The 27,144-nt window shown below is 50.9% G+C and overlaps 11 protein-coding genes across 11 annotated transcripts; 8 read left to right on the forward strand and 3 right to left on the reverse strand.

The window, feature by feature from the left end:
- Positions 1-269: 269 nt before the first annotated feature.
- On the forward strand, positions 270-890 carry B0H65DRAFT_473505 (uncharacterized protein; the record flags this gene model as incomplete). The annotated part of the gene is made up of 3 exons (XM_062827211.1): positions 270-683; positions 740-795; positions 869-890. Exons 1-3 carry the CDS (start codon positions 520-522, stop codon positions 886-888), a joined length of 240 nt encoding a protein of 79 aa, XP_062679745.1. The 5' UTR covers positions 270-519.
- Positions 891-1,148: 258 nt separating this feature from the next.
- On the forward strand, positions 1,149-2,056 carry B0H65DRAFT_271017 (uncharacterized protein). The gene has a single exon (XM_062822751.1). The coding sequence runs from the start codon at positions 1,276-1,278 to the stop codon at positions 1,939-1,941; it is 666 nt and encodes a 221-aa protein (XP_062679746.1). The 5' UTR covers positions 1,149-1,275; the 3' UTR covers positions 1,942-2,056.
- Positions 2,057-2,292: 236 nt separating this feature from the next.
- On the forward strand, positions 2,293-2,838 carry B0H65DRAFT_431484 (quinon protein alcohol dehydrogenase-like superfamily; the record flags this gene model as incomplete). The annotated part of the gene is made up of 1 exon (XM_062824944.1): positions 2,293-2,838. The coding sequence occupies one exon, from the start codon at positions 2,293-2,295 to the stop codon at positions 2,836-2,838; it is 546 nt and encodes a 181-aa protein (XP_062679747.1).
- Positions 2,839-5,003: 2,165 nt separating this feature from the next.
- Positions 5,004-6,144, reverse strand: B0H65DRAFT_529695 (uncharacterized protein; the record flags this gene model as incomplete). Its single annotated transcript, XM_062828912.1, has 3 exons — positions 5,957-6,144; positions 5,745-5,892; positions 5,004-5,723 (listed from the first exon to the last, which is right to left on the reverse strand). Exons 2-3 carry the CDS (start codon positions 5,772-5,774, stop codon positions 5,004-5,006), a joined length of 750 nt encoding a protein of 249 aa, XP_062679748.1. The 5' UTR covers positions 5,775-5,892; positions 5,957-6,144.
- Positions 6,145-8,826: 2,682 nt separating this feature from the next.
- On the forward strand, positions 8,827-9,261 carry B0H65DRAFT_578738 (uncharacterized protein; the record flags this gene model as incomplete). Its single annotated transcript, XM_062830739.1, has 1 exon — positions 8,827-9,261. The coding sequence occupies one exon, from the start codon at positions 8,827-8,829 to the stop codon at positions 9,259-9,261; it is 435 nt and encodes a 144-aa protein (XP_062679749.1).
- A 2,100-nt stretch (positions 9,262-11,361) lies between these two features.
- B0H65DRAFT_498816 (heterokaryon incompatibility protein-domain-containing protein) lies at positions 11,362-13,666 on the forward strand (the record flags this gene model as incomplete). Its single annotated transcript, XM_062827818.1, has 4 exons — positions 11,362-11,414; positions 11,472-12,008; positions 12,064-13,570; positions 13,592-13,666. Coding segments are annotated over exons 2-4 (2,097 nt in total), but the record flags the coding sequence as incomplete, so codon positions are not given.
- Positions 13,667-17,040: 3,374 nt separating this feature from the next.
- On the forward strand, positions 17,041-17,639 carry B0H65DRAFT_271516 (uncharacterized protein). The gene has a single exon (XM_062822752.1). The coding sequence runs from the start codon at positions 17,242-17,244 to the stop codon at positions 17,551-17,553; it is 312 nt and encodes a 103-aa protein (XP_062679751.1). The 5' UTR covers positions 17,041-17,241; the 3' UTR covers positions 17,554-17,639.
- A 1,136-nt stretch (positions 17,640-18,775) lies between these two features.
- Positions 18,776-20,786, forward strand: B0H65DRAFT_473547 (uncharacterized protein). Its single transcript, XM_062827212.1, has one exon. The coding sequence runs from the start codon at positions 19,217-19,219 to the stop codon at positions 20,354-20,356; it is 1,140 nt and encodes a 379-aa protein (XP_062679752.1). The 5' UTR covers positions 18,776-19,216; the 3' UTR covers positions 20,357-20,786.
- Positions 20,787-21,212: 426 nt separating this feature from the next.
- Positions 21,213-22,001, forward strand: B0H65DRAFT_551225 (uncharacterized protein; the record flags this gene model as incomplete). The annotated part of the gene is made up of 1 exon (XM_062829796.1): positions 21,213-22,001. One exon carries the CDS (start codon positions 21,213-21,215, stop codon positions 21,999-22,001), a length of 789 nt encoding a protein of 262 aa, XP_062679753.1.
- Positions 22,002-22,281: 280 nt separating this feature from the next.
- Positions 22,282-25,125, reverse strand: B0H65DRAFT_529706 (uncharacterized protein). The gene is made up of 2 exons (XM_062828913.1): positions 24,838-25,125; positions 22,282-24,714 (listed from the first exon to the last, which is right to left on the reverse strand). Exons 1-2 carry the CDS (start codon positions 24,845-24,847, stop codon positions 22,370-22,372), a joined length of 2,355 nt encoding a protein of 784 aa, XP_062679754.1. The 5' UTR covers positions 24,848-25,125; the 3' UTR covers positions 22,282-22,369.
- Positions 24,888-26,556, reverse strand: B0H65DRAFT_408902 (uncharacterized protein; the record flags this gene model as incomplete). Its single annotated transcript, XM_062823824.1, has 5 exons — positions 24,888-25,124; positions 25,369-25,659; positions 25,733-25,792; positions 25,873-26,095; positions 26,177-26,556. Coding segments are annotated over 5 exons (1,191 nt in total), but the record flags the coding sequence as incomplete, so codon positions are not given.
- Between the last annotated feature and the right edge of the window lie 588 nt (positions 26,557-27,144).

A 27,144-nucleotide genomic window follows, 5' to 3' on the forward strand; every position in this document is an offset into this window, starting at 1 on the left:
TTTCTAGAACCGTTTTCCCATTGCCTTCGCCGTCGAGTGCACCGTTCCACTTACGCCAAGCCCAGCTGAGTGGGCTAGGCATACACTACACAAGGTGCTTACCCCTGCCATTTACTCCTGACACCTACTCAGAAGGGGAGTGGTTGGCTTTTGGGAGGTGTGGTTGGCTTTGGTGAACACTTTTCTCCGTACGTATACCCTTCAGGCGAGTTAGAAGGGCCTCAAGATATATATTGCGTCTTTACCCTCAGATTCCTGACTGAACCAAACAAGCACACTTTTGTCCCATTCTCATTGCATTCACTGTATATCCATTCTTCCCAGTTGATTCTACCGCATGAATTACGGCCCCTACGTTGCGAGGGTTGCGTTGGTTTTTCATATGAAACCCTCCTTCCGAGTTTTCTAATGAATTTCTCCTCCCAAACATACTGAGCTCGTTAGCTATTGCAGCTTGAGAGGGTATTGTTTGAGTCTCACGGTGCCGATCGCACTCCATCCATATGCAATACGGAAGGGATGGAGCTACAAAAACCGCCGATACCGCCGACTGTACCCGACGACGAAGAACGGAAAAGAAGAGCATTTGCCGACGTCGACGAATTTACGGTAACAACACATGAGCGTTCGCTTTGTAAGAAGACCAAAGCCGAGCGAGAACGCGCATGGCGTCTATGGAATAGGTATGTACCTTATCATTTTGCTGTTTTCTTTAATATTGCGTACTAACGCTTTTTAGATTTGTCACAGATGTGTTACAATTAACACAAAAAGAGGCTGATAAGGTTTGGTTTGGTGTGTGCCAAAACAAGAAAAAGTCCATTGCTATCTGCAAGAGCTTTCTGGCCGACTATACACGCTATGCAAGATGCAGGCGTCTGTATATAGACGGTACCGAGGAACAGAAGCTTCGTGACCAGCCGACCGGAATTTCCCATTCTAGGCGAGTTTCGGAAAATCAGCGGCGAATACCAAGATTTGATCTTGCATTGCATTGACGAACGCATCGTCGCGGGAGACATATCCGTGTACTTCGACTCGGAGCTTTCCAAGACCAAGGATGATTACAACAGGTCTTGTCCCGACTGGCCGCTGCCCTCGGATTGGCCAGGTCAAAGCAACCTCCAAATCCTGGTTAAGAGGGCCGTTCCGCTATTTGTTTTCGCCAAGACCGTCTGCCTTTTTGTTCAGGATCGAGAATGTGGTAATCCTAAAACGCAGCTGGACAAGATACTGCGGTATCAGACGATGGGGTAGGAGTTTCGGCTTCACGCCATGTATCTCCCGATTCTAAACCAAATGCTTATAAAACGCACCAATTCGGGATTCATCCCGCGTGCTAGTGAGGAACAAGAGGCGATAGTGAAAGAGTTCCGCGAGATTGTTGGCACGCTCGTAATCCTCGCCGATCCTCTACCGGTTAAGTCACTTGCTGGTCTGCTTGGAATTGAGGAACAAGTTATCGGCCATAGGCTCAGCCTGTTCAATTCGGTCCTGAACATTCCGTCCGACCTAACCGCGCCGGTCAAAACACTCCACCTATCGTTCCGCGACTTCCTCGTCGACCCTAAGAACCGGGCCACCAACCCGTCCTGGGTCGACGAGGAAATGACCTACAAGAAGCTAGTAGCCAAATGCCTCGAGCTGCTGAGAGACTGCCTCCAAGAAGACATCTGCAGCCTACAGAGGCCTGGGAAATCTCGAGCAGAGGTCGACAGACAAATTTTCCTTAAGCACTTGCCGTCTGAGATTCAATACGCGTGTCTCTACTGGGTCTATCACTTGAAGCGGAACAGGCGCACAGTCCGAGACGGAGATCAAGTACACCATTTTCTCACGCGTTACCTCCTCTACTGGCTTAAAGTATTGAGTCTCATGGGTAGGATATCAGAAAGCATAGGATTAATAGACGACTTACAGAGTGTAACGGATGTAAGTTAGCCACCGATGCCGTACGCTAGCGCTCGCTGACGAATCATCCAGCCGGAAACAGGCGTCAATATCTCGAAATTCCTTCATAATGCAAAGCGTTTCATCTTCAACTGTCGCTCAGTGATAGAGCTAGCACCCCTTCAAATTTACTCTTCGGCGCTCGTCTTCGCTCCTGAGAAAAGTCTCACTCGAGAGACATTCCGACACACTGTTTCTAGCTGGATAGTAACTAAACCAATAATGGAGAGTAACTGGAGTCCTTGTTTACAGACGTTCGAGGGCCATAGCAATTCCGTCATGTCGGTGGCGTTCTCGGCCGACTCGAAGTACGTAGCGTCGGCGTCCTCTGACAAGACCGTCATGATCTGGGACGCAGCGACGGGGCACGAGATCCGGGCGCTCGAGGGCCATAGCAGTTCCGTCGAGTCGGTGGCGTTCTCGGCCGACTCGAAGTACGTGGCGTCGGGATCCTATAACGAGACCGTCAAGATCTGGGACGCAGCGACGGGGGCTTGCCTACAGACGCTTCATACTGGAAGAGTGCTTAGCGATATTTCATTTGATCCTACCAGTTTACTTCTTCATACGGAAATTGGCGTTCTCGCTCTCGCCCTCACCATCAATCCCAACCCTAAACCGAATTCGAATCCACCGTCGACGCTATTGAGTTCGCATACCGCACCCAATCTATCTACTACTACTTCTTCTTGCGAGCCTCAAACCCGTGGCCTTGGACTAAGTCCTGACGGAACATGGATCACGTGGAATGCGAAGAACCTGCTATGGCTGCCGCCGGAGTACCGGTCGATCCACTCGGCGGTGGCGGCGTCGACGGTTGTAATCGGATGTGCGTCAGGGCGCGTGTTTATTATAAGATTCGACGGGGAACTTCTTTCGAAGTTCTAAGTATCTAAACCTCGGTACGCTTTGCGATGGTATAAATGATGATTATTTTTTAATTTCAATTTTAATAACTTTGAAGCCCTCTCCGGTCCAAGGGGGAACCGTAAATATATACCTTTCTCATTCGCCTCGGGATTATTCTAGCACCTTCTAGATGCTAAGTTCTCTAAATCCTCGCGGGTTTAAGTATCACTAAATCAGCTTATTAAAATTCGGGTCCCTGACGTCTGTGACGGCCTGGTCATCCGTCACAACTATATAAGACCACTTGAGCAACCGAATTGCCAGCTTCGGTTACTTGTATCCTTTTGCAGGAACATGGCCTGGTTAGTGTAGCGATCTGCCACCGCCGTCACAACGTCGTTGGTGTCATGGCATGGCTGGACAGGGCACCATAACACATCGGATGGAATGAGGCTCATTGTTACGAACTTAAGCGAGTAGCACGGGTCAACCAAGCCACCGGGACACGACCGCCACGCAGAGGCGGGGCCGTGTAACCATAGAGGCCAGTAAGACAGAAGACTAGAGGGCTCACAAGCTAAGAGGGCTCACGCGTGAGCCAGGACAACATCAAGAGTCTAAGGACACTCGGGTCCCAGTTAATGGCAGAGATATAAGAAGGCACCTGGAGAACCAGCTAGCCAGATAGTTCGACAGTAGTCAATAGACCATCGTCATCAAAGACACGTATAACGATACTTATTGTAAACCCTTTGGCTTCACCGAACTGCACTTGATAGTCGTTACCTTCAGCTATCCCACTTAGGCAGATCAAGACTGCCGTTCGTCACACTCATGTCCTTATCGATTAGACCATACGGAAAGAGAAGGCGGGAACGAGTGGCAGTTCTGACTTATATGTCCAGAACCGTGATGTCCTCGTTTGACAGCTTCCTTTTCCTCCTTACACTTAATATTACTTTGATTTGTGCCTTCTAATCTTATTGTCTTATCACTTGTAGGATCACGCTATCACACGAACTATAATGGCTTAGCATGCCACCACCTGCTGGCACCTGGGATCTGGGCTTCCAGATCCCATCTGTCACATGGGCATTGCATATAAGACCCCTTCTCTTCCATCCCATGTATCTAGATTCCTCTCTTTTCTTCCCCATCTTTAAAATCTTATTATATACATCAGAACCTTTTGGAGCTTCGGCCCTTAATTCTATGTGCCGTGACACGAACGAGGTGCGCCTTAAATAGGTGTCATGGCTTAGTCCATGCGCACGCCAAGGCGCCTCCTGATTGGCTGCATTGATGTATTTAACCATATGTCACGGCGGTGGCAGACCACTACACTAACCAGGCCATGTTCCTACAAAAGGATACAAGTAACCGAAGCTGGCAATTCGGTCGCTCAAGTGGTCTTATATAGTTTGTCCCGGAAGAGGCACCCGAGTGCATTCCGTGACACTTGGAATCTTTTCATTACGCGATTCTATGGATTAATTGCGTTTACGATGGTGTTTATGGCACCTATTATACAAGATTCGCAGTGCTGATTTGCGTGTTCGGGATCCGAGTCCCGCTATCTGTACCACGGGGGACTTGATTAAGAACAAAAACTGGCAGAAAAAAATAATAATATAACTACGGTTGATACATTATCCTGGCTGCCTTATCGTCAACCTTCACAAACCCGAAACAGATCCCTGGCTACCCGTTGCAGGAACTTGTAAAGTCACTACATTGCGTAACAGCTAAGTCACCTTACTGTGACGGCGCGAGGCCTTGGCACATACAAAGACTGAGCGAGGCACAGGTTGAATCGAAGATACTGAATTGAAGAAGCAGAAAGGCCTAACTAGGAAGGTGAACGAGAGGGAGAGGTTTTATACCCACGACCCTATGGAGCCACGAGTGCAAGTCCAAGTGGATCCATATAATGTAATGTGCCATGAGCACCCTGACGGCCATGCCGTCACACTTAAACGCAATTCCAACTTTAGGTTCAGCCTTCCATCGATTCAGATGGCGTAGTTCTCGTAGGGGCTCTGCGTATCTTATCTCGTAAGTTATTCAAATTTTTGAGCGTCTCCTCTTCAACGACGTCTTAGTTGCGGCTGATGAACCCAATTGAAGCGGAGCTTCAACTATCGTGGAGGTAATTTCATCTGCCGAAGAATAATTGAACGACGATTCGATTTCTTATGATGAACCTAGTTGTAAATGTTAGCAAACTTAACTATTAGTTCTTGCAGGGAGAGGCTACCTTTTACAAATTGTAAAGATGCTATATTCTTTACAACAAGGAGAGATTTCGCGTGGGACGAGCCTAAGGCTGCTGAATAACCAGACAGCGCCCGCTGATACATCACTTCAGCCTCGTTCAGCCGGCCCTGAGTCTTATAGAGGTTGCCCAAGTTGTGAACTGTACGGAGAGTCGACGTATGATCTGGTCCGAGCGCCTTCTCCTTGCCTTCTAGCGCCCGCTGATACATCGTTTCAGCCTCCTTTAGCCGGCCCTGAGTCTTATAGAGAAGGCCCAAGTTGTTAACTGTATCGAGAGTCGACGTATGGTCCGGTCCAAGCGCCTTCTCGTAGCCTTCTAGCGCTCGCTGATACATCGTTTCAGCCTCCTCTAGCCGGCCCTGATCCGAGTAGAGGTTGCCCAAGCTATATGTTGCATGACCGATGGTAATGTCTTCAATATTGCACTCTCCTCCTTCTAATTCTCCCATCCACCATAAGCACCTCTCCGCATGAGGGAGAAGCCGTTGCTGGAGTACCCAATAATTCTTAGTCGTATGGTGGGGCACCGAAAATCCTATCAACATTACCGCTAGCCGTAGAAACACTCTCTTCCCAGCGTCATCTTGTATATGCGATATCCATCTATGCACTACCGGATGCATGCTATAGCTGCTTTGTGTGACGGCCTAGTCTGCCACCGCCGTGACACTTTGCTCGGACTCTCGGGCCTCGATCATAGAGTAGCGGAGCAGTAGTATCGCTATATTGAGAAACTTAACCTCGTTGCATGCTATATCGCGGAGCCATTTGGGCCACTGCTCCTGGTCATTTCTGGCCACTTGCAGTAGACTGTGCCTGTAGGAATAGTAAATCAGCAGTTGAAACTAGGAGAGTTGCTCGACGGACGAGAACTACTTACTATAAGTAACTAACAAAATTCGTAGCGTATATGTCGGTGGGTTTAATTAGGAGCCTTGAAGGTAGTTGCTGTTGTTGTTTTTGTTTCAAGGCGCTGCCTTTGCTTGGATTACAAACCCCGCACGCTGCGCATTTTGTCTGCGTTGGTACGTGGAGAACAGGAGCCAACCGCGTATAATTCGAAGCATCGTCATTGGCAGTGTTAGTCGCGCGATACTTAGCCACAGCCTTGCCGGAGGTAAGGTGGGAATTCAGGACGAGCGTATGGGAAATATATGGATGCTATTGTCTGGATAGGTAGAGAAAGGGAATTGGGCTGGGAAGGAGAAATGCCAAGCCTGCCCTGGAAGAGTTGTAGTACGAACTTGAGCGAAGGCCAGTTAGTATCTTCCCTGGGTCATTGCACTGTGAGAAAACCACGTAAGCGTCGAGTCGCCCTACTTACCCGGTGCTACGTAGCAGGGTACATGCCGACAAGACGTCAGCAGGTTAGAAGTGGGCAAATGTCGGCCGTTTTTGGCGTCGTGCTGTACCTTTAATATTTCTCAAGTATAGCTGATTCGTGCCCAAACACTTTAAAAGAGTGCAGAGCGGACGCCAATTTCGCTCCTAGCTGTAACGAACTAGGTTTAGGAAAATCTAGAAATGAGTTTGAGCATTGAAGGCTGAAAGTCGAAGGCTTGAAGTAGCCCAAGTATGAGAACCGTTCCGAATTGTACTAGCGTAAGAAGATTCCAAAGGAGAAAGACACTCAACATCTGCAGTACGACTGACTCGGGGAAGATTGTTATTAACAAAAGATTCTGAAAGGGAAGAGTCAACTTTCGTAATTTCTTCCACTTGGTACTTCTTCAGGGCGGGTTCCTCGTACAGCGAAGCCTCCTTTCTTCATTTCTCCAGTCTTGCAAATCCACGATTCCCTGCCACACGTCAAACTCCGCATCCACGACATAATATTGACCATCTAGGACACGAAAAGATCGACCGAAAGCTTGAGCACAAGGCAAGGCATTATTACTAGAGCCTTCCGTGCCTGCTAGAATATACGAGAAGGTTCTATCACTTTTTACTGCTACGAATACATTCTGTGTGATATTGTATCGGTGGGCTGGAAAAGGCGACAACGAAAAAGAGCTTGATTGTTATCTAACGGAAGAGGAGAAACGGAAATCAGGGCAGCCTAAATACCTGGAAGGGAGTGCCGGTGAATGGGCGGCCCAGTGCCATTCACTGGGCAACCTGGGCACGGACTTCCAACATATTGCCATTGCGGTCCCTCCAGTATTACTATTGAAATATACAACGACCAGGGGGCTCCCAATACGATAGGAAGCAATAGGGAGTAAACAATAAAGATTGGGGAGTAAACCAAGATCAATTCTTGCAGGAGGAAAGATTGTGAAAGGCTGACTCGAGGTAGAATTGTCTTTCAAGCCTGCCTCTTAGGATGCAAGGCTGAGTAGCTTAACAACCGCTCCATGGCTATAGTATACCGCCATATGTGTCTTTGCCATCCACTCGTCCACAGGGGCAGCCAGTCGATCGAAGACCGGAACCCATTACTAGAAGTCACAAAGCGGAACTTTATTGAGGCATCCTCTAAGCTTCTAAGGGTAAGCTATCGATAATCAGGAAGAAGTACAGAGTCCGCCCTCGGCTGCGAAAATGACGACGCTACTATAAGTATGTTGGCTCTCCCAAGTACTAAACTTGAATCACTGACAAAGTTAAAACCCGTGTCATATTAACGAGAAATCTTCACATGGATGGCTCCGAATAACAAACCATATCCAAAATGTCATCCATCCCATCTTAGTAATCCTTTCTAATCCTTCCCCAAACCAGTTCATCCCAACATCATCGATCTCTGGCTTTCGTCCGAATCGGTGATCAAACCCCTGCACGCCAAGAGGACGAATGACATCATCCCGAGCGTGCCGCCCAGTCCAGACGGCGGGGGCCGCAAGGGGTCGCTGCCCGGACCCAATTGGCCGGGACCGGGACAGGACTCAAAGTGGAGCCCGGGTCTTTCACCCTTTTCTCAATCGGGCGTGGCACAATGGCAAATGGACATCGAGTGGAACGGGCAAGCCCGGAGGATGTGATGGCCTTGATGAGCTTGGTAATGGTGATTTTGGGTGATGCACACTGGGATTACAGCTTGGTGTCTTAGATTTGTAAGGCGCGGGAACAATTGCTGTGGAGGTGCTGGAAAGGCGACGGAATGCACTGATTTACATGTTTGTAGTGTAGATCATTTTGGATTTTGGGAGTTGAGCTCGTTGGGGTACAATTGGAGATGATAGGCAGGCTGAGTAGGTCTAGTGGAGTTAAAGGGCTAAATTGCACATGGGCAGCTTTGGACACTGCTTCGCTTCCGAGCAGCTTTCTAGTCGTGTTCATACTTTACTTGCATAAAGAGGAGAGTTCGCATGTTCAATTGCCGTTGAAGTCATCATGAACCGAAAACGTTTGATAAAGATATCGTATTGATAGTATAAGAGACATTACTGATCCTCCAAAAGAAGCGCCAAATATGTGCCTTGACCTATTTACCCCCTGAAAACTTTGTTCCTAAGCTCATAAAACCCATTCCATAGGTTTGCAACTCATACTCATTATGTCTGTTCCTGCCAGCCTGATGAGATGGCCATGCCCTTTCAGCACGCGAAGCATCAATTTGATGTCGCATCTCCTTTGGAAGTTTGACCATCATCATAAACTGTCTGGATTTAGACGGCGATCCCCTCGTACTTCTGGATAGCAATATCGAGAGTGTTGCCAAGGCTGTTGGCTTCGGAAGTAAAATCCTGAGGCGTAGACTCGCAGAGGTTGATGAGGGTGATACTGATATTCTACAAGTGATAGGATATGATCCCGGAACTGCTCCTCGCAGTAACCGTCAGCCTCGCCGGACCGCTGGCTACCATGGTGCTGCTCTGGGGGTGGTGGAGACTAGGCAGGAGTTTCTCCATGAGTCCGCTGGAACTCGCCAATGCGTTCAGTTCTCCTCCCGAAAAAGGGCCCTACGGAAAGTCATCGCTAACACTGTTATCGGACTCGAAAAGTGACCTGGGTTACAATGACGACGGCGGCGTTAGTACTATGCAACAGGAGAACGAAGCAGGTGGAATGGATGGTCTCTTTGTAGGTTGCAACAGTAACGCTTCAGCTGGTGAACTGGCTGATCACTTCCGCTACAAAGGGAAGGGCTCCGGAGGAGGAGGAGGAGAACCAAAGATACAGTATGGTGCTGTGGACGGCGGAGGCGGTCGTTTTTCTTTTACTGTTGTAGAGGGCTTGTAGATGGGCGCTGCTGCTCATCAGCCGAAGGAAGGGAGTTTGTTGCAGTGAGGTTAGGGGCTGTGTAGGAAGGGAGCGTTTTCAATGCTTGCATTCTTATAACTACAAAAAACTGGTTCTGATAGTCCGTAATCCTACTCGTTGAACTTGGATTTTGTACCAAAAAGCACGCTGGTAAGATGCTTCCGCTTGTCAGGAGAGACACTGGCTACCGACCCAGAGGATCTGCTTTACCAAGTTGCTTCAAATTACCACGTGATTCTGCAAGACTTTGGGATGGTTTATCTTCCCTATCTGTCGGGGGAATCGCATGTGTACCTTCTTCTTCCATTTGGCACGTCTCCAAGCGGCTGCCTAGCCTGTTACAGGAACAATTGGGAAATAATTTGGACTCGAGCGGACATGTGAAGGGCTGGTGTGTTAAGTCGACAGACACGATTTATACCCACTGGGTTTGGCTCAACACGCACTGGACCGGAACGTGTTCGATAGCAGACCTTCCTGAGTAGTTTCCTGTCTTCCCTCTCTTTGCTGAACAAGAGTATCAAGTGCCTCATGGAGGTAACTCCTCCTCTTCCTGGATAAAGGGCAGACCCTTGTATGATACTTCTTTTTTTAGGGAAGAAAAAACGCAATACCATACATCATCATTTGCGGGCATATGGCATGCAGTAGACGCCGAGCCGCATATGTCCGGACACTCAACCGGAACATCGCCTTCCACGGCCGGCATAAAAATGAAAATATCTTGTTTCAAATCTTTAAAGCCATATATATCATTCCCGTTGCATGTTAATTATTATGGTAGATGGTCACGGCTCGAGATGCTGACGAATTTGACAGGTTTGAAGGACTTGGATCCATCTTGGTGAGGGCCTGTGTTCTGAGATTTTTGCGTTCACGGTTGTATCCTTAAGGCAAGTTGAGCAAAATATCAGAAGTGACCCGTAACAGCTTTAGTTCTCAGCATATCCGCATGATACAGGGTGTGGCTGTCGACTTTGCAAGTGATAATTTTTCTGTTCAAAAAAGAGAAAAGATAGTGTGAAAAGGAGCATAGGGTGACTATGTTCGTTTTGCATCTCGACAATGCCTTTCATTGTTTATAATGATTTCAATTGAACAAAATTGACACATACGATCATAGATGGTAGAAAACTCGGGATCCCGTCCGCTCTCCCATAGATAAGCTACCCCTCAATAAGACTATCTATGGGAGTGGGAAGGACATGAAACGGGTCTTTTAATCACGTGGTAGGGTCAAAAAACTGAACAACCTCCTCCCATATCCATATCGTTCGGACGGAGGCATTACGGTGAGTGGGGAGCCAGCGCTAAAACGATTGATATAATTGGGCAGATTACGAGAAAAGTTGACCGTCCTGACATTGCGGCTAGATCTTTTACACAGGTAACCCCAAGATTGCACTCGGTCAGAAGACCATTCCTGATTGGTTCCTAGTGGGCTCTACTACAATTTGCAAGTTCCACTCGGATTTACAGCCCTACCCGCGCCACGCCCGCTGCTTGGTACACTATTGCCAATCCTGTAGACCCCGTGACAGAAAGCCACGACCTTCGCCCAAGTCGAGTTATTGATTAGCGCCCTAAAGTCTCTGGGTCCAGAATGCCCAGCCTTTAAAAAGGAATGTCCTTTGGGCCATTGGCGTGTAGTTAGGAGGGAGCCGCCAGCCATCCTACGCCTGACATGGTGAAACAAAAACAGACTCAACATGATGCCTCATGCTCCACCATAGCCTTGAGAAAACATAGCGCTCTAGTTTCTTTTTATTTTGTCCTTAGGGCCAGGAAAGAGGAATCTCCAGCATTTTTACAAACTCAATCCATTGATCGTCAACTGTATAGCATTCACTGCCTCCAGAATAACACGATCATCCTCGAGTGCCTCATCTACGTCGCCTCGCTCAAGACCTTCGTTCCCTAAAGCTACGATGTCTCAACGATTGCACAATACAGAGGATTGGGGAGACGATAAGGGCCAAGAGCAGTCTCGCCCTGCACCTCTGCAACAAATCCCCCCTGCCACCGCTATGTCCGCTACCCGTACGCCCGCTCCCCGGCTCCCAGCCGCTCCAGCTACCAGTTCCGCCGATACAGAGACGTCCGCCGGCGCTCAAAGCCTGAAGCAGGTGGAAGTAGGCTTACTCTTTTTCTCCCTACGACATTTCAGAATAATGCTAACACCTGTAAAGAATCCGTATTACAACGTTCCCATGTCACGTGGCCATATTCGCTTGCTTCAACTATTGCCGCATGAAAACGAGAACGCCGCAATACACTGTCGGCTCTTCTCCACCGCATTGGACTCAAAATGTGATGGCGCTGGCCGTTACACAAAAGGCACTCGTCCGTACGAGGCTTTATCCTACGTGTGGGGCTCCGAGGACAAGCCTTGTTCCATCTTTATAAACGGGTGCAACTTGGCCGTTGGGAAAAACCTTCACGCAGCGCTGTTACATCTTCGAGATCACTCCATTGAACGAACTATATGGATAGATGCCATTTGTATCAACCAAGAAGACGAAGAAGAAAAAGGACACCAAGTTCAATCTATGGCGAAGATCTACGCTAAAGCAAGTCGTGTAATTATTTGGCTTGGAGAGGAGGCAGCCGGTAGCGACCAAGCGCTCGAAGAAATACGCATCACAGCCGAGCTATCTACAAGACGATTAGACAATAAAGCTGGAATCCTTACACTGCTTGAACGACCGTGGTTTCAGCGCATCTGGGTAAGGGAACCGATGTCAAAGTATTATGACTAAGGAAACTGACAGATTGATGCAGGTGCTTCAGGAAGTTGCCGCGGCTCGCCATATCCTGATCAAGTGTGGTTCTGCTGAGGTTGACGGATCTGCATTCTGCTTAGGCCTAGATGCATTGAACCTGTCCAACGAACTCCCCGCAGACCTGCGGGCTCGAATCCTTTCGGTAACCTACCTTATAAGGGGCGCAATCTTCCGGTCAAAATACGCGACCAGTCAGTCAGACAACTTTTCTCTTGACATACGCCCTCTGGGTGAACTGATAGAGATGTACCACACCCGTGGAGCTACGGATCGTCGCGATAAAGTATATGCCTTACTCGGTATGAGCTCTGATAATCCAACCGCAGCAGGATTATTCGCCGACTACGATATTTCGTGGAAACAACTCTTCAACAAACTCATCCACTTCTTCTTATCTGAATTGGTCTCTGTAGCAGGCCTTTCGGACGATAAGGAGAATGCCGTCATTGAGGGCAAGGGCTGCATTCTTGGCGAAGTGTCCTCGGTCAAGAGAAATGCTATTTGGGAAGACAGACAAGATGTGGCCATTACTTGGAGTAATGCCCCCAGCGATATTTGCGTGAAGGAAGCATGGGGCTTTTGCTGGACCCTCCCGACCACGGTAAAATCCGTCCAAAAAGGAGATGTCGTCTGCCTTCTTCAAGGAGCGTCGAGACCCACGATCCTCAGGCCATACAACGATCACTGGGCGGTTATCATGATTGCAGTTTCCCCAGCAGGCGATCCACAAGCTACGACCGAAGATATCAAGTGGTCAGAACTTTTACAATCGATAACAGTCTTTCCACACAATTTTCTACTTATCTGGGATTGGGATATGGATCCAAACAAGCAGCAAGATAAAAACAACCACGACTACTTTGCAAGCATTCCAGAGCATTCAAAGACAGGGTTGGAAGGTTGTCTAAATGCGGCGACTAGGATACGGAATGTCAGATTGGTATTACAAGAGGTGAAACAGTATGGAGTTGCAGTGAAGAATCTTCGGGAAGAAACGGCGGTTCTTGAGAGAGCATTGAAGAGTATGAGAAACCTAAAAAAGACTTGCCCAGGTCCCGAGGATTTAGAAAAGGAAGATGCAAAGGAAACAATGGTGAATCAGCTTATTGAGGACAAGGGCCAATGGACGCTTCTATGCTTGGCGGCAGAAAACGCGCATGAGACGGTCGTAAAGTTGCTTCTCGATAGTGGCAAGGTCAACTTGCAGAGGGAGGAGCTACGGACGGCGCTGTGGCTTGTGGCGCAAAAAGACTATAAAGCGATCGTTAAGATGCTTCTCGATACTGGCAAGGTTGATGCAGGTGCTAAGGATGAGAATAGACAGATAGCGCTGCATATGGCGGCAGAGAATGGGCATGAGGCGGTTGTTAAGCTGCTTCTCGATACTGGCAAGGTTGACGCAGGTGCTAAGGACCGGGGTAAACGGACAGCGCTGCATAAGGCGGCAGAGAATGGGCATGAGGCGGTTGTTAAGCTGCTTCTCGATACTGGCAAGGTTGACGCAGGTATTAAAGATAAGGATGGAGAGACAGCGCTGCATAAGGCGGCAGAGAATGGGCATGAGGCGGTTGTTAAGCTGCTTCTCGATACTGGCAAGGTTGACGCAAATGCTCAGGACTGGTATAAACGGACAGCGCTGCATATGGCGGCAGAGAATAGGCATGAGGCGGTTGTTAAGCTGCTTCTCGATACTGGCAAGGTTGACGCAGGTGCTAAGGACCGGGGTAAACGGACAGCGCTGCATAAGGCGGCAGAGAATGGGCATGAGGCGGTTGTTAAGCTGCTTCTCGATACTGGCAAGGTTGACGCAAATGCTCAGGACTGGTATAAACGGACAGCGCTGCATATGGCGGCAGAGAATAGGCATGAGGCGGTTGTTAAGCTGCTTCTCGATACTGGCAAGGTTGACGCAGGTGCTAAGGACCGGGGTAAACGGACAGCGCTGCATAAGGCGGCAGAGAATGGGCATGAGGCGGTTGTTAAGCTGCTTCTCGATACTGGCAAGGTTGACGCAGGTATTAAAGATAAGGATGGAGAGACAGCGCTGCATAGGGCGGCGAAGAAGGGGTATAAGGCGGTTGTTAAGCTACTCCGCCTTGCATCCTAAGAGGCAGGCTTGGAGGATGCCACTGAGGTAACGTTGAAGCTATGGCCTTTTAGGGTCTGGAGGCAGCTCCCCGACGCCGGATCCCAGATCTTGATCGTGTGGTCCCACGAACCGGACGCAAGCCGCTGGCCATCAGGCGAGAATGCTACTGAGGCAACGAGATCACTATGGCCTTCTAGGGTCTGGAGGCAACTCCCCGACGCCGGATCCCAGATCTTGATCGTTTTGTCCCACGAACCGGACGCAAGCCGCTGGTCATCAGGCGAGAATGCTACTGAGGCAACGACCCTGCTATGGCCTTCTAGGGTCTGGAGGCAGCTCCCCGACGCCGGATCCCAGATCTTGATCGTATTGTCCGACGACCCGGACGCAAGCCGCTGGCCATCAGGCGAAAATGCCACTGAGCGAACGGGCCCGCTATGGCCTTCTAGGGTCTGGAGGCATGCATTCCAATCCAATTCTACAGCCGGCTTAGTTCGAATCCATTCAGGTTCTTCTGCCCTGAAATTCCTCTTTATCAAGCTACCGTTTGGAGCAAATACAAGCGCTGATATATATGCTTGAAGTGGAGCTTGCTCTATTATTGACTTATAAGACAGAGCAAACCGGTAAGCATCCCAAACAAGCTTTGATAACTGCGACTGATCATTACCTCTCTATATCTTTAGTTAGACCAAGTTCCTAGTGCGGAGTTAGTCTCATACTTACTAGTAGGCCCTCGAGCTTTCTAATAGCAACAACGCCCGCAGGCATAGCTTGGAGTAGACTTAGAGCTTCCAGCCAGTAAAGGTACTTCGTCTGGAGGAATGTATAGACAACCCCGTTGTCCTGTAAAAGATCATTCCGGTTTATGTTCGTGCCAGAAACCGAGTCACATAAGTGATCAACCCAGTAGACGCACGAGTACCGCACCGTCGCTAGCGGGTCCGGATTCGGTACTTGGACCTTGTCGCTCGGAAATCCCGGTGCCCTTAAGCTGTATATGTCGCGTCGCAGTGTTGCAGACATGGCATCAAGTGACCTCGAGAAGATGGTATAGTTCACATCTTCTTTCCCAGAAGGAAAAATCCACTTGAACGCCTCCTGAGAAGCTTGGTTGACAGCTTTATCAGAGGCATTGCCAAGTAAAAAGTCCTTAGCTGATTGATGGATAAAATAGATGGTTCGTTCTCGTAGTGTTAGAAATGAACTACAAAGCCCTATAGTTGTTTCTAAAGACTCGAAATCGTCGCAAGTGTCATCAAGTTCGTCGGCGAGAGTGGTTAGTTCTTCAAGGCTGATTGGCCGGCGAACAATTGTAACAATAGCAAGAAGGTGCTTGCAAAGATCGGATTCATCGAGCTGGCTCATATCCTCTCTCATCCGCGCATATAGAGCATCCAGCCCAGATGGAAACATGCGTAGCTTTTTTAGAGTAAACCCTTTCTGGACCTTTTCAAGCGCTTGACAGACTAACGCCACCCAAAGGAACGTATCTTGCGCATTGGAGCACAGGTAGTCCTGAACGGTCTTTTTTGTCCTTGGATCATACTTCTTTAGCCCTGCTAGGTCATCCACCTTGTGCAGGATAAATGCATTGACAGCCGCTGCGACGGATTCCGCATTTAGCTCCAGGGAAACCTTCACTTTATCTGCGGCTTTCTCAACCGTTCCTCAATTTGCGGCCAATTACGGCTTGAGACGATCCACTTGACTCGAGATCCAGATGATGATTGCTGAGCAATTAAATCGAGAAGCTGTGGCAGGTCTGTTTTAACGCACTCGTCAAGCGCGTCAATGACTAGGTAGGTCGTTCGGAGGCTTGGGTCTCGTAGGATGTTGGTGAAGATTCTCGACAGGGCGTCCCACGTATTTGCATCTTTGAAGAGGCCTTCGCCTGCACGGTCATACTCACTCCGCACGTGTGAGAGGATAGATGGCTGCTGGTCGATAAGTAGATAGATTAGGCCGCGCAGTACGGCGGTTGCATTGTTGAGGCGAGAGTCGGTAGCTTGGCAGAAGAAGTAGGCCACATTGCAGTGGCGCGCGTTGGCAGTATTGTCTTGATCTAGCTCATTGATGATGCCGCACAGCAACATAGTCTTCCCTTTGCCGGGGTCGCCCTTGATCCAGAGCAGTCGGTGCTGTGGGTCATCACGCCATTGTTGAAAGTCAGCGTTATTGAGGACCCAACGATACGAGTCCTGCAAAAGGCCGCCTTTGGTCCGTTCGATGCGGACTTTATCATCGCGAGGATCGGTAAGGCGCAAGTGCTTCAGGCATTGCTGGTCCTTCTCTGACATGTGCTGTATAACGAGCTGGTTAAGATGAGACGTCACTTGCTGAGCAGTGTATGTCTGGGTGTCGTCTCGGAAGCACTTTTCGGCGTTTTGGATAGCCCCCAAGTCAGCATTCCAGTCGTCAATCTTGACTATATCCCGGAGAAGGGCTAGGCCGCGGTTGCGATAGCAAGCACAAACACTCTTAATCTGATAGGAGAGGAGCACTTTATAGAGGTCAATAATTTGGATCTCCAATTCGCCTCTCACTCTAGAAAGTTCGCCGATATGGGCGGTAGGATCCTTGAGAAGGATATTCAACAGGTTCCAGTACCAGTTCATTCTCTTAACAACGTAGTCGATCCCTTTGCGGTTGGCTTCGGTCGCGGTTACAGGATTGATAAACATCTATAGAAGTTAGTATGTGAAGTATCGCGCTCTAAATAGACGTACCTCTAAAGCAATACAAATGCCAGTCCAGGCGAGCGCGGCTTGGGGCACGGCCTGGGTTGCCGCATTTATAATGTTCTTTGCGGATAGAACAATATCCATGGCTATACCAAGGCTTTCTTTCACCTTAGCTTTTTTCTCAGTCTTAGCTAGGCCAGCATTGATAAGCTGATTCATTTGACGGCGCCTGTCCGAGTTGTTTTGGGCAATGATGTTCGGCTGGGATTCGGGCACTGTTAAGTCGGGGCTAGCCTGCAGCTGTCGGGACAGTATCTTCTCGTATACGTCCACCAATCTGGCCTCTTCTTGTTTGAGGTCATTGTAGGCACGGTCCCAGAGTCGTACGGGTAAGCTGGTAGTAATGTCATCTGCATTGGTGGGCGTCTCTATGTTGGCGGAACTAGTAGCTGGAGCGGCTGGGAGGCGGGTAGTGGTATTATCCGCGCCGGCGAACGTCTCTATGTCAGTGGAGCCGGTAGCCGAAGCGGCTGGGAGCCGGGACGCGGATATAGAGGTGGCGGCGAAGATTTTTTGCAGAGGTGCAGGGCGAGACTGCTCTTGGTCCGTAGAACCTTCCCGATCCTGCGCATTTCCGTATCGCTTGAGACGCGTCTGGAACCGCGAGCGCAGTCGTCGAAGCATCGTAGCGTTGGGGAAGGAACGTCTTAACTGAGGTAGATGAGGCACTCGAGGATGATCGTGTTGTCTTGGAGGTGGCGAATGCTATGGTTGATGATCAATGGATTGAGTTTAGGGAAGTGCCGGGAATTTCTCTATCCTGCCACTAAGGACACAATAAGGAAAACAAACTAGAGCCCTATGTTTTCTTGAGGCTATGATGGAGCATGAGACTCTCTGTGTTGTCACCAAGTGCGAGATGGCTGGCGGCTTCCTCCCAATTACAGGCCAATCACCCAAAGGACATTTCTTTTCTAGAGGCCGGGCATTCTGGACCTAGAGACTTCAAGGCGCCAATCAATAACTCGACTTGGGCGAGGGTCGTGGCTTTCTGTCACGGGGTCTACAGGGTTGGCAATAGTGTACCAGCAGCGGCCTGGTAGCTTGCACCACTTATGGGGCCGTGGCGCGGGTAGGGCTCAGCTTTTCAGCTTTTCCCGAATGTCACGAGCGACGTGGTCACGAGAGACAAAGCTGAACACGTTGATTCCAGGTCTATAGTAGAATCACAAGATAAAGAAGAAAAAGAGGGAAACGTGCAAAGGCGCGCCTGGCGCCCAGGGTTTCAACCCAGGGCCCAGATGGCCGGTGCACGCGACACGACATCACGTGCACGTCCCGCCGTGCCGGGACCCATCCGCCAGTTGTTGTTTTTGTTGTTGTTATTTTTAACGTCTACTTCCGCCTCCCGTAGGGCATGAGACGTGCCACATCGGTGAATCTAGCGTACAAAAATAGGAGCAGCGCCCTAACTGTCCACCAAAACCATTAATCCGAGGGCAACCCGAGGCCTATTGCCAGTGTACATCACGTGTTGCCCATAGCGTAAACGCGGCCCAACACCTCCAATCGAAACGCCCAGTGAGCGAGCCGCCAGTATATGGCGGAACCTGTAGAACAAAGGAAAAGACAAAAGAAAGGGAAAAACAAAAACACTCTACTCCTCTCCGCTCTCTCCCTCGTTGTCGTCCCGCACGGCTTCCTCCCGCCGTCTAACCCGATGGACCAGCCTGTCCAAATCCGCCGTAACCTCCTGGATCTCGTGGCTTTGGCCAACTTCTATCCCTTCGTCCCGTAGGAACCCGGTAAGGTTGTCAGCGGTGCCTCCATTGTCAATGTGCTGTTGCCAGAGTGTCTGGCGCCAAGCCTTCCTTGTGCAAGTCCACGAAAAGAAGTGGGAGGTCTGTATTCTGGCAATAAATCGTTGCCAATATATGCCGATAGCAAGGGAGAGATTCTCCCGCGTAGCCGCCTCGCCTGTGACTGGGGAGACCGCGTACGCCTTCCTACAGAAGAAGGGATGGAAGGGAGGGAAAAGTTTATGCCGTTGGTGGGGAATACCCGGATATAGAGAAGCGAAGAATGTCCGATGTGTTGTTGATTTGAAATCGTGGTGGAGCCTATAGTACCGATGGTACAACCCCTTTCCACTCCACCGGTTTCGTGCAGACACTGATAGAGTATATAGAGGGAACCCATCTCTGGTATACGACTCTCCATGAAAATTCTCAGATACTTACCTCAAGCACACTTGTTCTCATCTCTCAGAGACTACACATTACAACCTCACTCGTTATACCCAAACCCTCTTCTCTAGATAGAGCCGTTAAAAACTCCCAGTCAACAACCCCTGGAACCACGAAGAAACACTATCCACAATGGCCGCCGCTGCTGAGTCCCGGCTCTTCCAGCCACTCAAACTCACCCCCAGAATCACCCTTGCCCACCGTCTTGCCATGGCCCCCCTGACCCGTTTCCGCTCTGACGACGAGCACGTCCCCATCGTCCCGCTCATGGCCACCTACTACTCGCAACGTGCCTCCGTCCCGGGCACCCTGCTCGTCACTGAAGCAACCTTCATCTCCCCCGCGGCAGGCGGCTACGCCAACGTCCCGGGTATTTACAACGCCGCGCAGATCGCCGCCTGGAAGAAGATCACCGACGCCGTGCACGCCAAAGGCAGCTTCATTTTTTGTCAGTTGTGGTCGCTCGGGCGGGCTGCTAACCCCGAGGTGCTGGCTAAGGAGGGGGGGTTCAAGCTCAAGAGCTCGAGTGCCGTGCCCATGGAGGAAGGGGCTCCAGTGCCCGAGGAGATGACGGTGGCCGAGGTCAGGGAGCGGGTGGCAGAGTATGCGGCCGCGGCGAAGAACGCAATTGAGGCTGGGTTCGATGGCGTCGAAATCCATGGCGCGAACGGGTACCTGATTGATCAGTTCCTTCAGGACAGGTGCAACCAGCGGACGGATGAATACGGTGGCAGCGTAGAGAATCGGTCGCGGTTCGCGCTCGAGGTGGTCAAGGCTGTGGTGGAGGCTGTTGGCGCCGAGAGGACGGGCATCCGGCTCAGTCCGTTCAGCACGTTCCAGGGGATGAAGATGAAGGATCCGGTGCCGCAGTTTGAGGATGTGATTCGGAAGATCAGCGGGTTTGGACTGGCGTACCTGCATCTTACACAATCGCGAGTTGCCGGGAATGTGGATGTTCAGTTCGGGGAGGATGAGGAGAGCTTGGCTTTTGCGGCGAAGCTGTGGGATCGGCCGTTACTGATCGCCGGCGGGCTTACGGCCGAGACGGCGAAGCATTTGGTTGAGCACGAGTTCAGGGAGAAGGACGTGGTTGCTACGTTCGGGCGACACTTCATCTCGACACCGGACCTGGCGTTTAGGATCAAGGAGGGCATCGAGTTGAACCAGTATAACAGGGATACGTTCTATCTGGCCAAGTCGCCGGTTGGGTATATCGACCAGCCGTTCAGCAAGGAGTTCGAGTCGTTGTACGGGGCACAGGCGTTGAACTAGAGCAGGACATATCGACGACAGGGCGGATATAGACTAGGTATTTAAGGTGGAGGTGGCCTGGCTGAACAGGAAGGAATCGAGCGATATAGAATTCCCTGTTTGTCGATCGCTTGGCTTTTTGGCTCCGTGTCAGGTATATTACCCTTCCATTGTGCCCGAACGGCCGCCATATTAGGAGTCCAGTCTTTCTTATCCAATGGCGATTTCCCTCCCAGATAGAAGGAAATGTTGCCTCTGTGTACATCTATGCATTCAAGCATCTCCGTTCTGTATGCTATCCATTTCTGGGTACTTTAGCTTGTCGAAGAAGTGGTGGAATTATACGGAAGTCACGACCGAAGTGTCCGCGGAGCACCGAAGAGCAAAGTGGGGTAAGGAAAGAGCCACTCGACTACATTAACTCCTACCTTTGGTGAAAATCGGAAAGGGCTACCTGACTGCCGGTGTCTATCCCCGCAGCGTCTGACGAGCCGGATGCAGCATGGCTTGCTCATGTGAGGGGTAGAGCTGCGTGCTGACAGTTCGTATTGTATAAACTGAGATATCGATTACGCAACTCGCTCCTTGAGGCTGGCTGAAGAGAGTTTGAGTGGTTGAGCGGTTGAACGTGTCACTTTTCAGCTCAGGTAACTGCGATGCAACTACTACAGCCCGATTTGATCCAGGCGCTCTCGTGACCACCCTGTGCAAGTACGTCGTCCAACAGACTCTTCCACTCTTGTATGTCCTCGATGTGAGTTGATCAGAACTTCTCACGAACTGCATCATCTTGTTGTCCGGCTCTGACGTTTCACTCTTCCCGCCAGGCACAATCGTGAACTCATCAACTTCCCTTGGAGCCCGGACGTGGTCAACTATGGCTTCTGGGAGAGAAAGCAGCTCTGTCGAGGGCTTGAAGCCAGCAACACTTTCAGACACTTCGCCCAAGCTCTTCGAAGAGACCATACAAAATGCCACCGCCACCTACCACATTGCTTACAGAGCCGCGACACTGATTCCCGCATCCAAGGCAGCGACCACAATAGCTTACGCCAGTTCTACCGTCTCTTCCGTCCGCGTGGTAGTCCAAGATGGTCGTACAGCGCCGAAAAACATTGTCATTCACGCCGAGGACCTATACATCTACGCTGGAACAGATTTCGATTTCAGAGGGAAGACCGTGACCATCAATGCTAATCGAATTTTCTGCGTTCCCGCTATGTTGCCGCCGCCTGCACCGATGTCTCTTCCACAACTTGGGCCGGCGCTTCCGCCATCGACTGGCATATCTTCAAAGGCAGTGGCTTCAGCTACAGCCTCAGTTTCAGCTCTAGGCACACAACCAAATCACACTCTCCAACTTGCACATGGCCCAGCGGTCACGGTACCCATCATCACCATCAATATCTCTGGCCGTGATTCTGCTGTCCGTCGTTGGCCAGCTGCGGCTCCTGGCACTCCTGGAATCGATTTTGGACTGCTCTGGCGGGAGCCGCAATGGATTATCGCTCGCCCGACTGACTTTGTGCCTCCACCCGCTGTATACCGAAACGGGGTGGATTGGGCAAAGCGGCAGAGGAACGAGGCAATCAAACAGGCCAACATGAGGGCTCAAGTTGCTCGCTTTCCGAGGCGACCGGGCTTTCCCAGGATTTGGGGAACTTGATGCAGTCAGATGTCAGCTGCGCTTCTCTACCTGACGAGCGGGGCAGCCAGTCGAGCAATGCCGGGCAGCAGGTGGTCACTCCAGGTACCTCATTCAGTGAGCCGAAGAGGAGGAAAGGATAAGGCCCGGAAGGGCCGTAATGTGTTGGCGGGTAGATAGCATAGGATTCAATTGACCGTCATCTTCACCTTGGCTACTTCGCTTCTTGCCTTCCATCATTCATAAACCAGGTGCTTTGAGTGATCACCCTAAATGTTCGGGTACCTTCGTTATGGCGGTCCCCCAGTAGACACTTTTACGGTAGTTTTACATGTAACCGAATAGAGGCCTTCAGATTACACTATACAGCAAGAAGAATTAAGATGAGCTTAGCTACTCCATTTCGATACAGCAGTTAAGGACGACAGCGTATAGGGATGCTCGGGCCCGAGGACTCGCTCCCGCGCCTCCACGCAGTCTTGCATCAACGCTAGGGCATCTTCATGTCGACCTTGACTCTTCCACGCGAAAGCAAGGTTGGCCATGCTCGTCAGCGTGTCGGGATGATCGGCCCCGAGCTTCGCCTTGCTCGTCTCCATCACCTGCACCTCCAGCTTCTCGGCCTCCCCCCACCGGCCTTGGTCCCTGTACGTCAACGCCAGGTTGTTCATGCTCGCCAGCGTGTTGGGATGATCGGCCCCGAGCTTCGCCTTGCGAGTCTCCATCACCTGCACCCCCAGCTTCTCGGCCTCGTCCCACCGGCCCTGGTTCATGTACGTCAACGCCAGGTTGGCCATGCTCGTCAGCGTGTCGGGATGATCGGCCCCGAGCTTCGCCTTGCTCATCTCCATCACCTGCACATTCAGCTTCTCGGCCTCGTCCCACCGGCCCTGGTCCCTGTACGTCAACGCCAGGTTGTTCATGCTCGCCAGCGTGTTGGGATGATCGGCCCCGAGCTTCGCCTTGCGAGTCTCCATCACCTGCACCTCCAGCTTCTCGGCCTCGTCCCACCGGCCCTGGTTCCAAAGCGTCGACGCCAGGTTGTTCATGCTCGTCAGCGTCGAGGGATGATCGGCCCCGAGCTTCGCCTTGCTCGTCTCCATCACCTGCACCTCCAGCTTCTCGGCCTCGTCCCACCGGCCCTGGCCCCAAAGCGCCGACGCCAGGTTGGCCATGCTCGTCAGCGTCGAGGGATGATCGGCCCCGAGCTTCGCCTTGCGAGTCTCCATCACCTGCACAAACAGCTTCTCGGCCTCCTTCCATAGTCCTTTATCCAGAAGCACTTCTGCACATAGCGACGTGCTAGCTAATGTTCGCTCGTCTTCTCTTCCCAGGGTTTCCTTGCGGCTTCTCCTCGATTTACGAGCCATTTGCTCTGCCACATCATATCTACCCTGCAATTCTGCATACCATCCGCCATTGTATAACAGCGTTGCCCATGCCTCCTCCAGTTTGCTCTCCACTGGTCGGTAATCTACGGCCCTCTCAACGTGTGGAAAGAGACGCTGACACGTCGCCCAGTTACTGTAGTCTCCGGGTGGGAACAGCGCGGCTATCCGTGACACAAACTGATGCTTAAATTCCTCCTCCCTCCCACAGGCCTCCAGCCACATCCTCGTCGACAGCTGTACGAGGCCGTGCATCTCGAACGTGTCTCCGCTCTCGCTTACAGTTACGAGACAAAAGTTTGTTAGTATTGTTATATTGTCTTCGAATCCGTTGTCCGTCTTGTTGTTGTCTATCTTGTCATCGCTATTGTTGGATCCCAAATCGTGTTGTACATCGGATCTCCTCTCCTGTATTGCCCCGTCCATGTGAGGCGGCCTTAGTAACGACTCCGGAATGCCTTGTCGGTCGAAGAAGCTCATGAGTGAGAGCAGATCTGCCGCCGAAGCTCTCTTAGAGCGGATATGTTCGAAGGATATCTGCCAGGTCGCAAGGATCGCACTCGAAGCCCCTCCCTCTCGCCGAAACTCGCCCTCGTCATGACTTAGAAGCCAGGCTCTCTCGCTTTCGCCCTTGCGGAACTCGGCCAAATACTTTTCGACCGAGCTCCGTGGCGACCTTTTCTGAATGTAGGCCGCCGCCTGGCTAATAGCTAGTGGAACGTATTCCAGCGCCCGTACAAGCTCCTCTGCTGAATCCTTGTCCGAGAGCAAGCTCAATTTCCTCTCCAGGAGCAACAGAGCATCACTCTGCACCATTGGCCCGATCTTGATTATATTCTTGTACCCCCCTACTAGCCTATAAGCTAGATCCTTATCGCGTGTTGTGACAAGAAGAGACCCGTTTGGGCTCTGCGGAAGATAGGCAGCTAGCGGACGTCGTTCAGGGTTACTGCCAGCGCCGAAGAACACGTCGACGTTGTCGGCGCTGTCGAGGATTATGATCCATCGGCGCTTTCGCTCGTTCGACAGCCAGCTATACACAAGCTGCGGTACATCGGCCTTCGGCTGCCTCCGGCCTGGTAGCTTCACGGCATCGGCGATCGCCTTCAACCCTTCCTCGACGCGTACTTGTGTGCCGGCATGGACCCAGAACACCCATCTATCAGGGTCCTTCGCCGCTGTTCGATGCGCGTATTCGATAGCCAGTTGCGACTTGCCCACGCCACCGAGGCCCACTAGGGCCACACGGCCGGCCGGCTCCGAACATCGCTGGTCGATCTGGTCGAGAACGTCTCCGCGGTTGACGAAGTCAGGGTCGCGGGAGAAGGGGACGGTTTCCAGTCGCTCTAAGAACGTCAGCGGGGTGTCCCTCGGCTCGAGCGGCGGTAATCTTACCCGGCGGCAGGTGGAATTGGAAAGATCTATATAAGACTCGGGGTAAAACTGTAATTAAAACCTAGAGAGCGTACCAACTTTCATGCCAAGCTTGTGATGTCGCTTGCTCCGGTCGAAGCAGTTCACTGCTCCCAAATCTTCTCCGCACCACCTCCTGTGAATCCTTCTCGAAGATATTCAGATAACGAATCGCAATCTTGTAAGGACCGGAGTACCTCTCGCTGAATTTCGCAATGTCAGAATGGTCAGCGGGAAAGCCGAACTTCTTCTCTTTGCTGTCTGGCAGCTGGAGCATCGCGGATTCGGATGTCACAGCTGTTCTAAACTGGCCGCTTCTTCCAAATCGCCCTGAGGCCACGTCCTGTGTTGGATGAGTAAGTATAAAGAAGAACGAGACAAGGATCAACAAAGAAACAGAAAAACGGACAAGAAAGAGGAAAGAACAACAGACGAGAGGTATGTTTGCACAAAGGCAATGAGCGGAGGAGAAATTTGGATGGGTTAGAGGGCAAGAGAATAAACCAATTGGGGGTCGAGAAATGGCGCATGAGAAAAAGCCACCCCCTACGCTTCGCAAGTACTCATAGACGCCAGTTGTCACTTACCCGCTCAAGCTCCCTTGTTGGGCCAAGCTCATAGAAACTCACTAACTCATAGTCATGGCAAAGATTCCTGAATCTGTCCAGCTGGGTCTTCAATGATGGCGAATCCACTTGGAGCTGCTTCACAAGTTCCTCCCGTGGATGATTCGGGTGAATAGCTCTAAGCATGTCCAGCATGTCGTCTACCCAGAGTCCCCTATGGGGAACGCCCAGGAAAAAGATGCCGTAGGTGGCTTTGCTCAAAGCTTCCATGTCCGGATTGGTATCACGGGTCAACTTGGCATGGACAAGGGCCTGAAGTAACAGATACGTGCCATGTCAATCCATGTACATGGTAAAAGTTTTTTCAACGGTATGTATGACGAACCTCGGCAAGTATGATGCCCCCAAAGCTGTAACAAATGAACACGATCGGCCTCTGGCGCAACTGCAACATAATTTGGTCAGTGGCAGGGACGAGAAAGAGTGGCATGAGGTGCTTCAGAAAGATGTTTTCCAAGTTCTCACCCCCTCCGAGTCTCTGGCAATGATGATTTCTTCCAAGAAATGGCGTCGGTAGTCCTCTACTTTCTCAACGCCTCGTTTCAAGAGCTGTGAGCTGTATCCGTATGTCATTGTTCGGCAACGGGGCATATCTTCGAACAGAAAGTCACGCAGCCACATCTCGGGGCCAGTTCGACTCCTCCAGGAGCCATATGAGTGTCCACCCAGACCGGTAATGGCGATGATACTGTGTGGATTTTATCCACGTTAGCACGCGCTTGCCCAGCTAGAAGCCGAAAGAACCGGACGCGGTGAGAGCACGACTTACTCGACAGTAACACTCTGATCAGGAGGCGTGGGGTATAGTTGTGTGAGGCCAGCGAAATGCAGATCAAAATAGATAATGATCCTCTTGCCGTTCACCCTCTTCAGAGTTCGTAAGTTGGATTCTCGGTTGTTGAGGACCTCCTTCAAGAACTCGGGTTCTGTTGGTGAAAATTCAACCAGGGCATTGACGGTGTTACTGGAAACAGTACAGGAGGGTATGATCTGAATGTCCGGCTCGATTTGCCCGCGCTCGTGATCCTGAAACTTGTCCTGGATGAACTCGAAGAGAAACGCTTCTGCATCCTGCTGAATTGAGTTTTCGGCATCGCTGTTTGCTGGAATGCCAGAAACCCGGAACACATTCGGTCGACTTAATGACATGGCGACCTGGATACACAGCCAAGTTCCAGACTGAATGTGTTCGAGGCAAGACTGGGACCGGTTACGACAAGGACGAGAGTGGGTGCAGGTTGTCGTCGTGGTGCTACAGGCAAAAGGTAGGTACTGATAGACATAGGGAGTGATGGAATGTCCGCACAGAGCTCATACGACTACCGAGGACGTTTGGTGTTGATGCGGAGCTACAGGAGGGAGCCCCAGCACCGGAGCCGGAGGTTCATGCCCAATGCCGCCGTAAAAGTGGCGTCTGGCCCAAAAGGGCTTGGCCGGCTGACCAACGCCAAGGTAGCCTGCATGAAATAATGTCGAGCCATCCCTCAAGAGAGCTCTGTTGACCAATCATTATTCCACAATGGCGGCTATCAAAAGCTTATTTCACTGCCTCAGAAAGGCGCAACACATTCTCTTCTCTCTCGTTGGATTGGCGATGTCCTTTACATCAAGCCTGATGTCAGCGTGCCACATCAACTTTTCGTCTTTCAAGGATCAAATGTAGCTTTGATGCTGCAATGGAGGACATGCCAAAAAGGCAACCAGAGGGTTCACTTCGGGTACTTTGTTTTGATATCA

The sequence above is a fragment of the Neurospora tetraspora genome, assembly GCF_033439725.1.
Source record: "Neurospora tetraspora strain CBS 560.94 chromosome Unknown B0H65scaffold_6, whole genome shotgun sequence".
Lineage (NCBI taxonomy): Eukaryota > Fungi > Ascomycota > Sordariomycetes > Sordariales > Sordariaceae > Neurospora > Neurospora tetraspora.

Coding starts and splice junctions, on each gene's coding strand:
- B0H65DRAFT_271017 (XM_062822751.1), top strand. CDS start 1,276: ATGTATCTCCCGATTCTAAACCAAATGCTTATAAAACGCACCAATTCG.
- B0H65DRAFT_473547 (XM_062827212.1), top strand. CDS start 19,217: ATGGCCGCCGCTGCTGAGTCCCGGCTCTTCCAGCCACTCAAACTCACC.
- B0H65DRAFT_271516 (XM_062822752.1), top strand. CDS start 17,242: ATGTCATCTGCATTGGTGGGCGTCTCTATGTTGGCGGAACTAGTAGCT.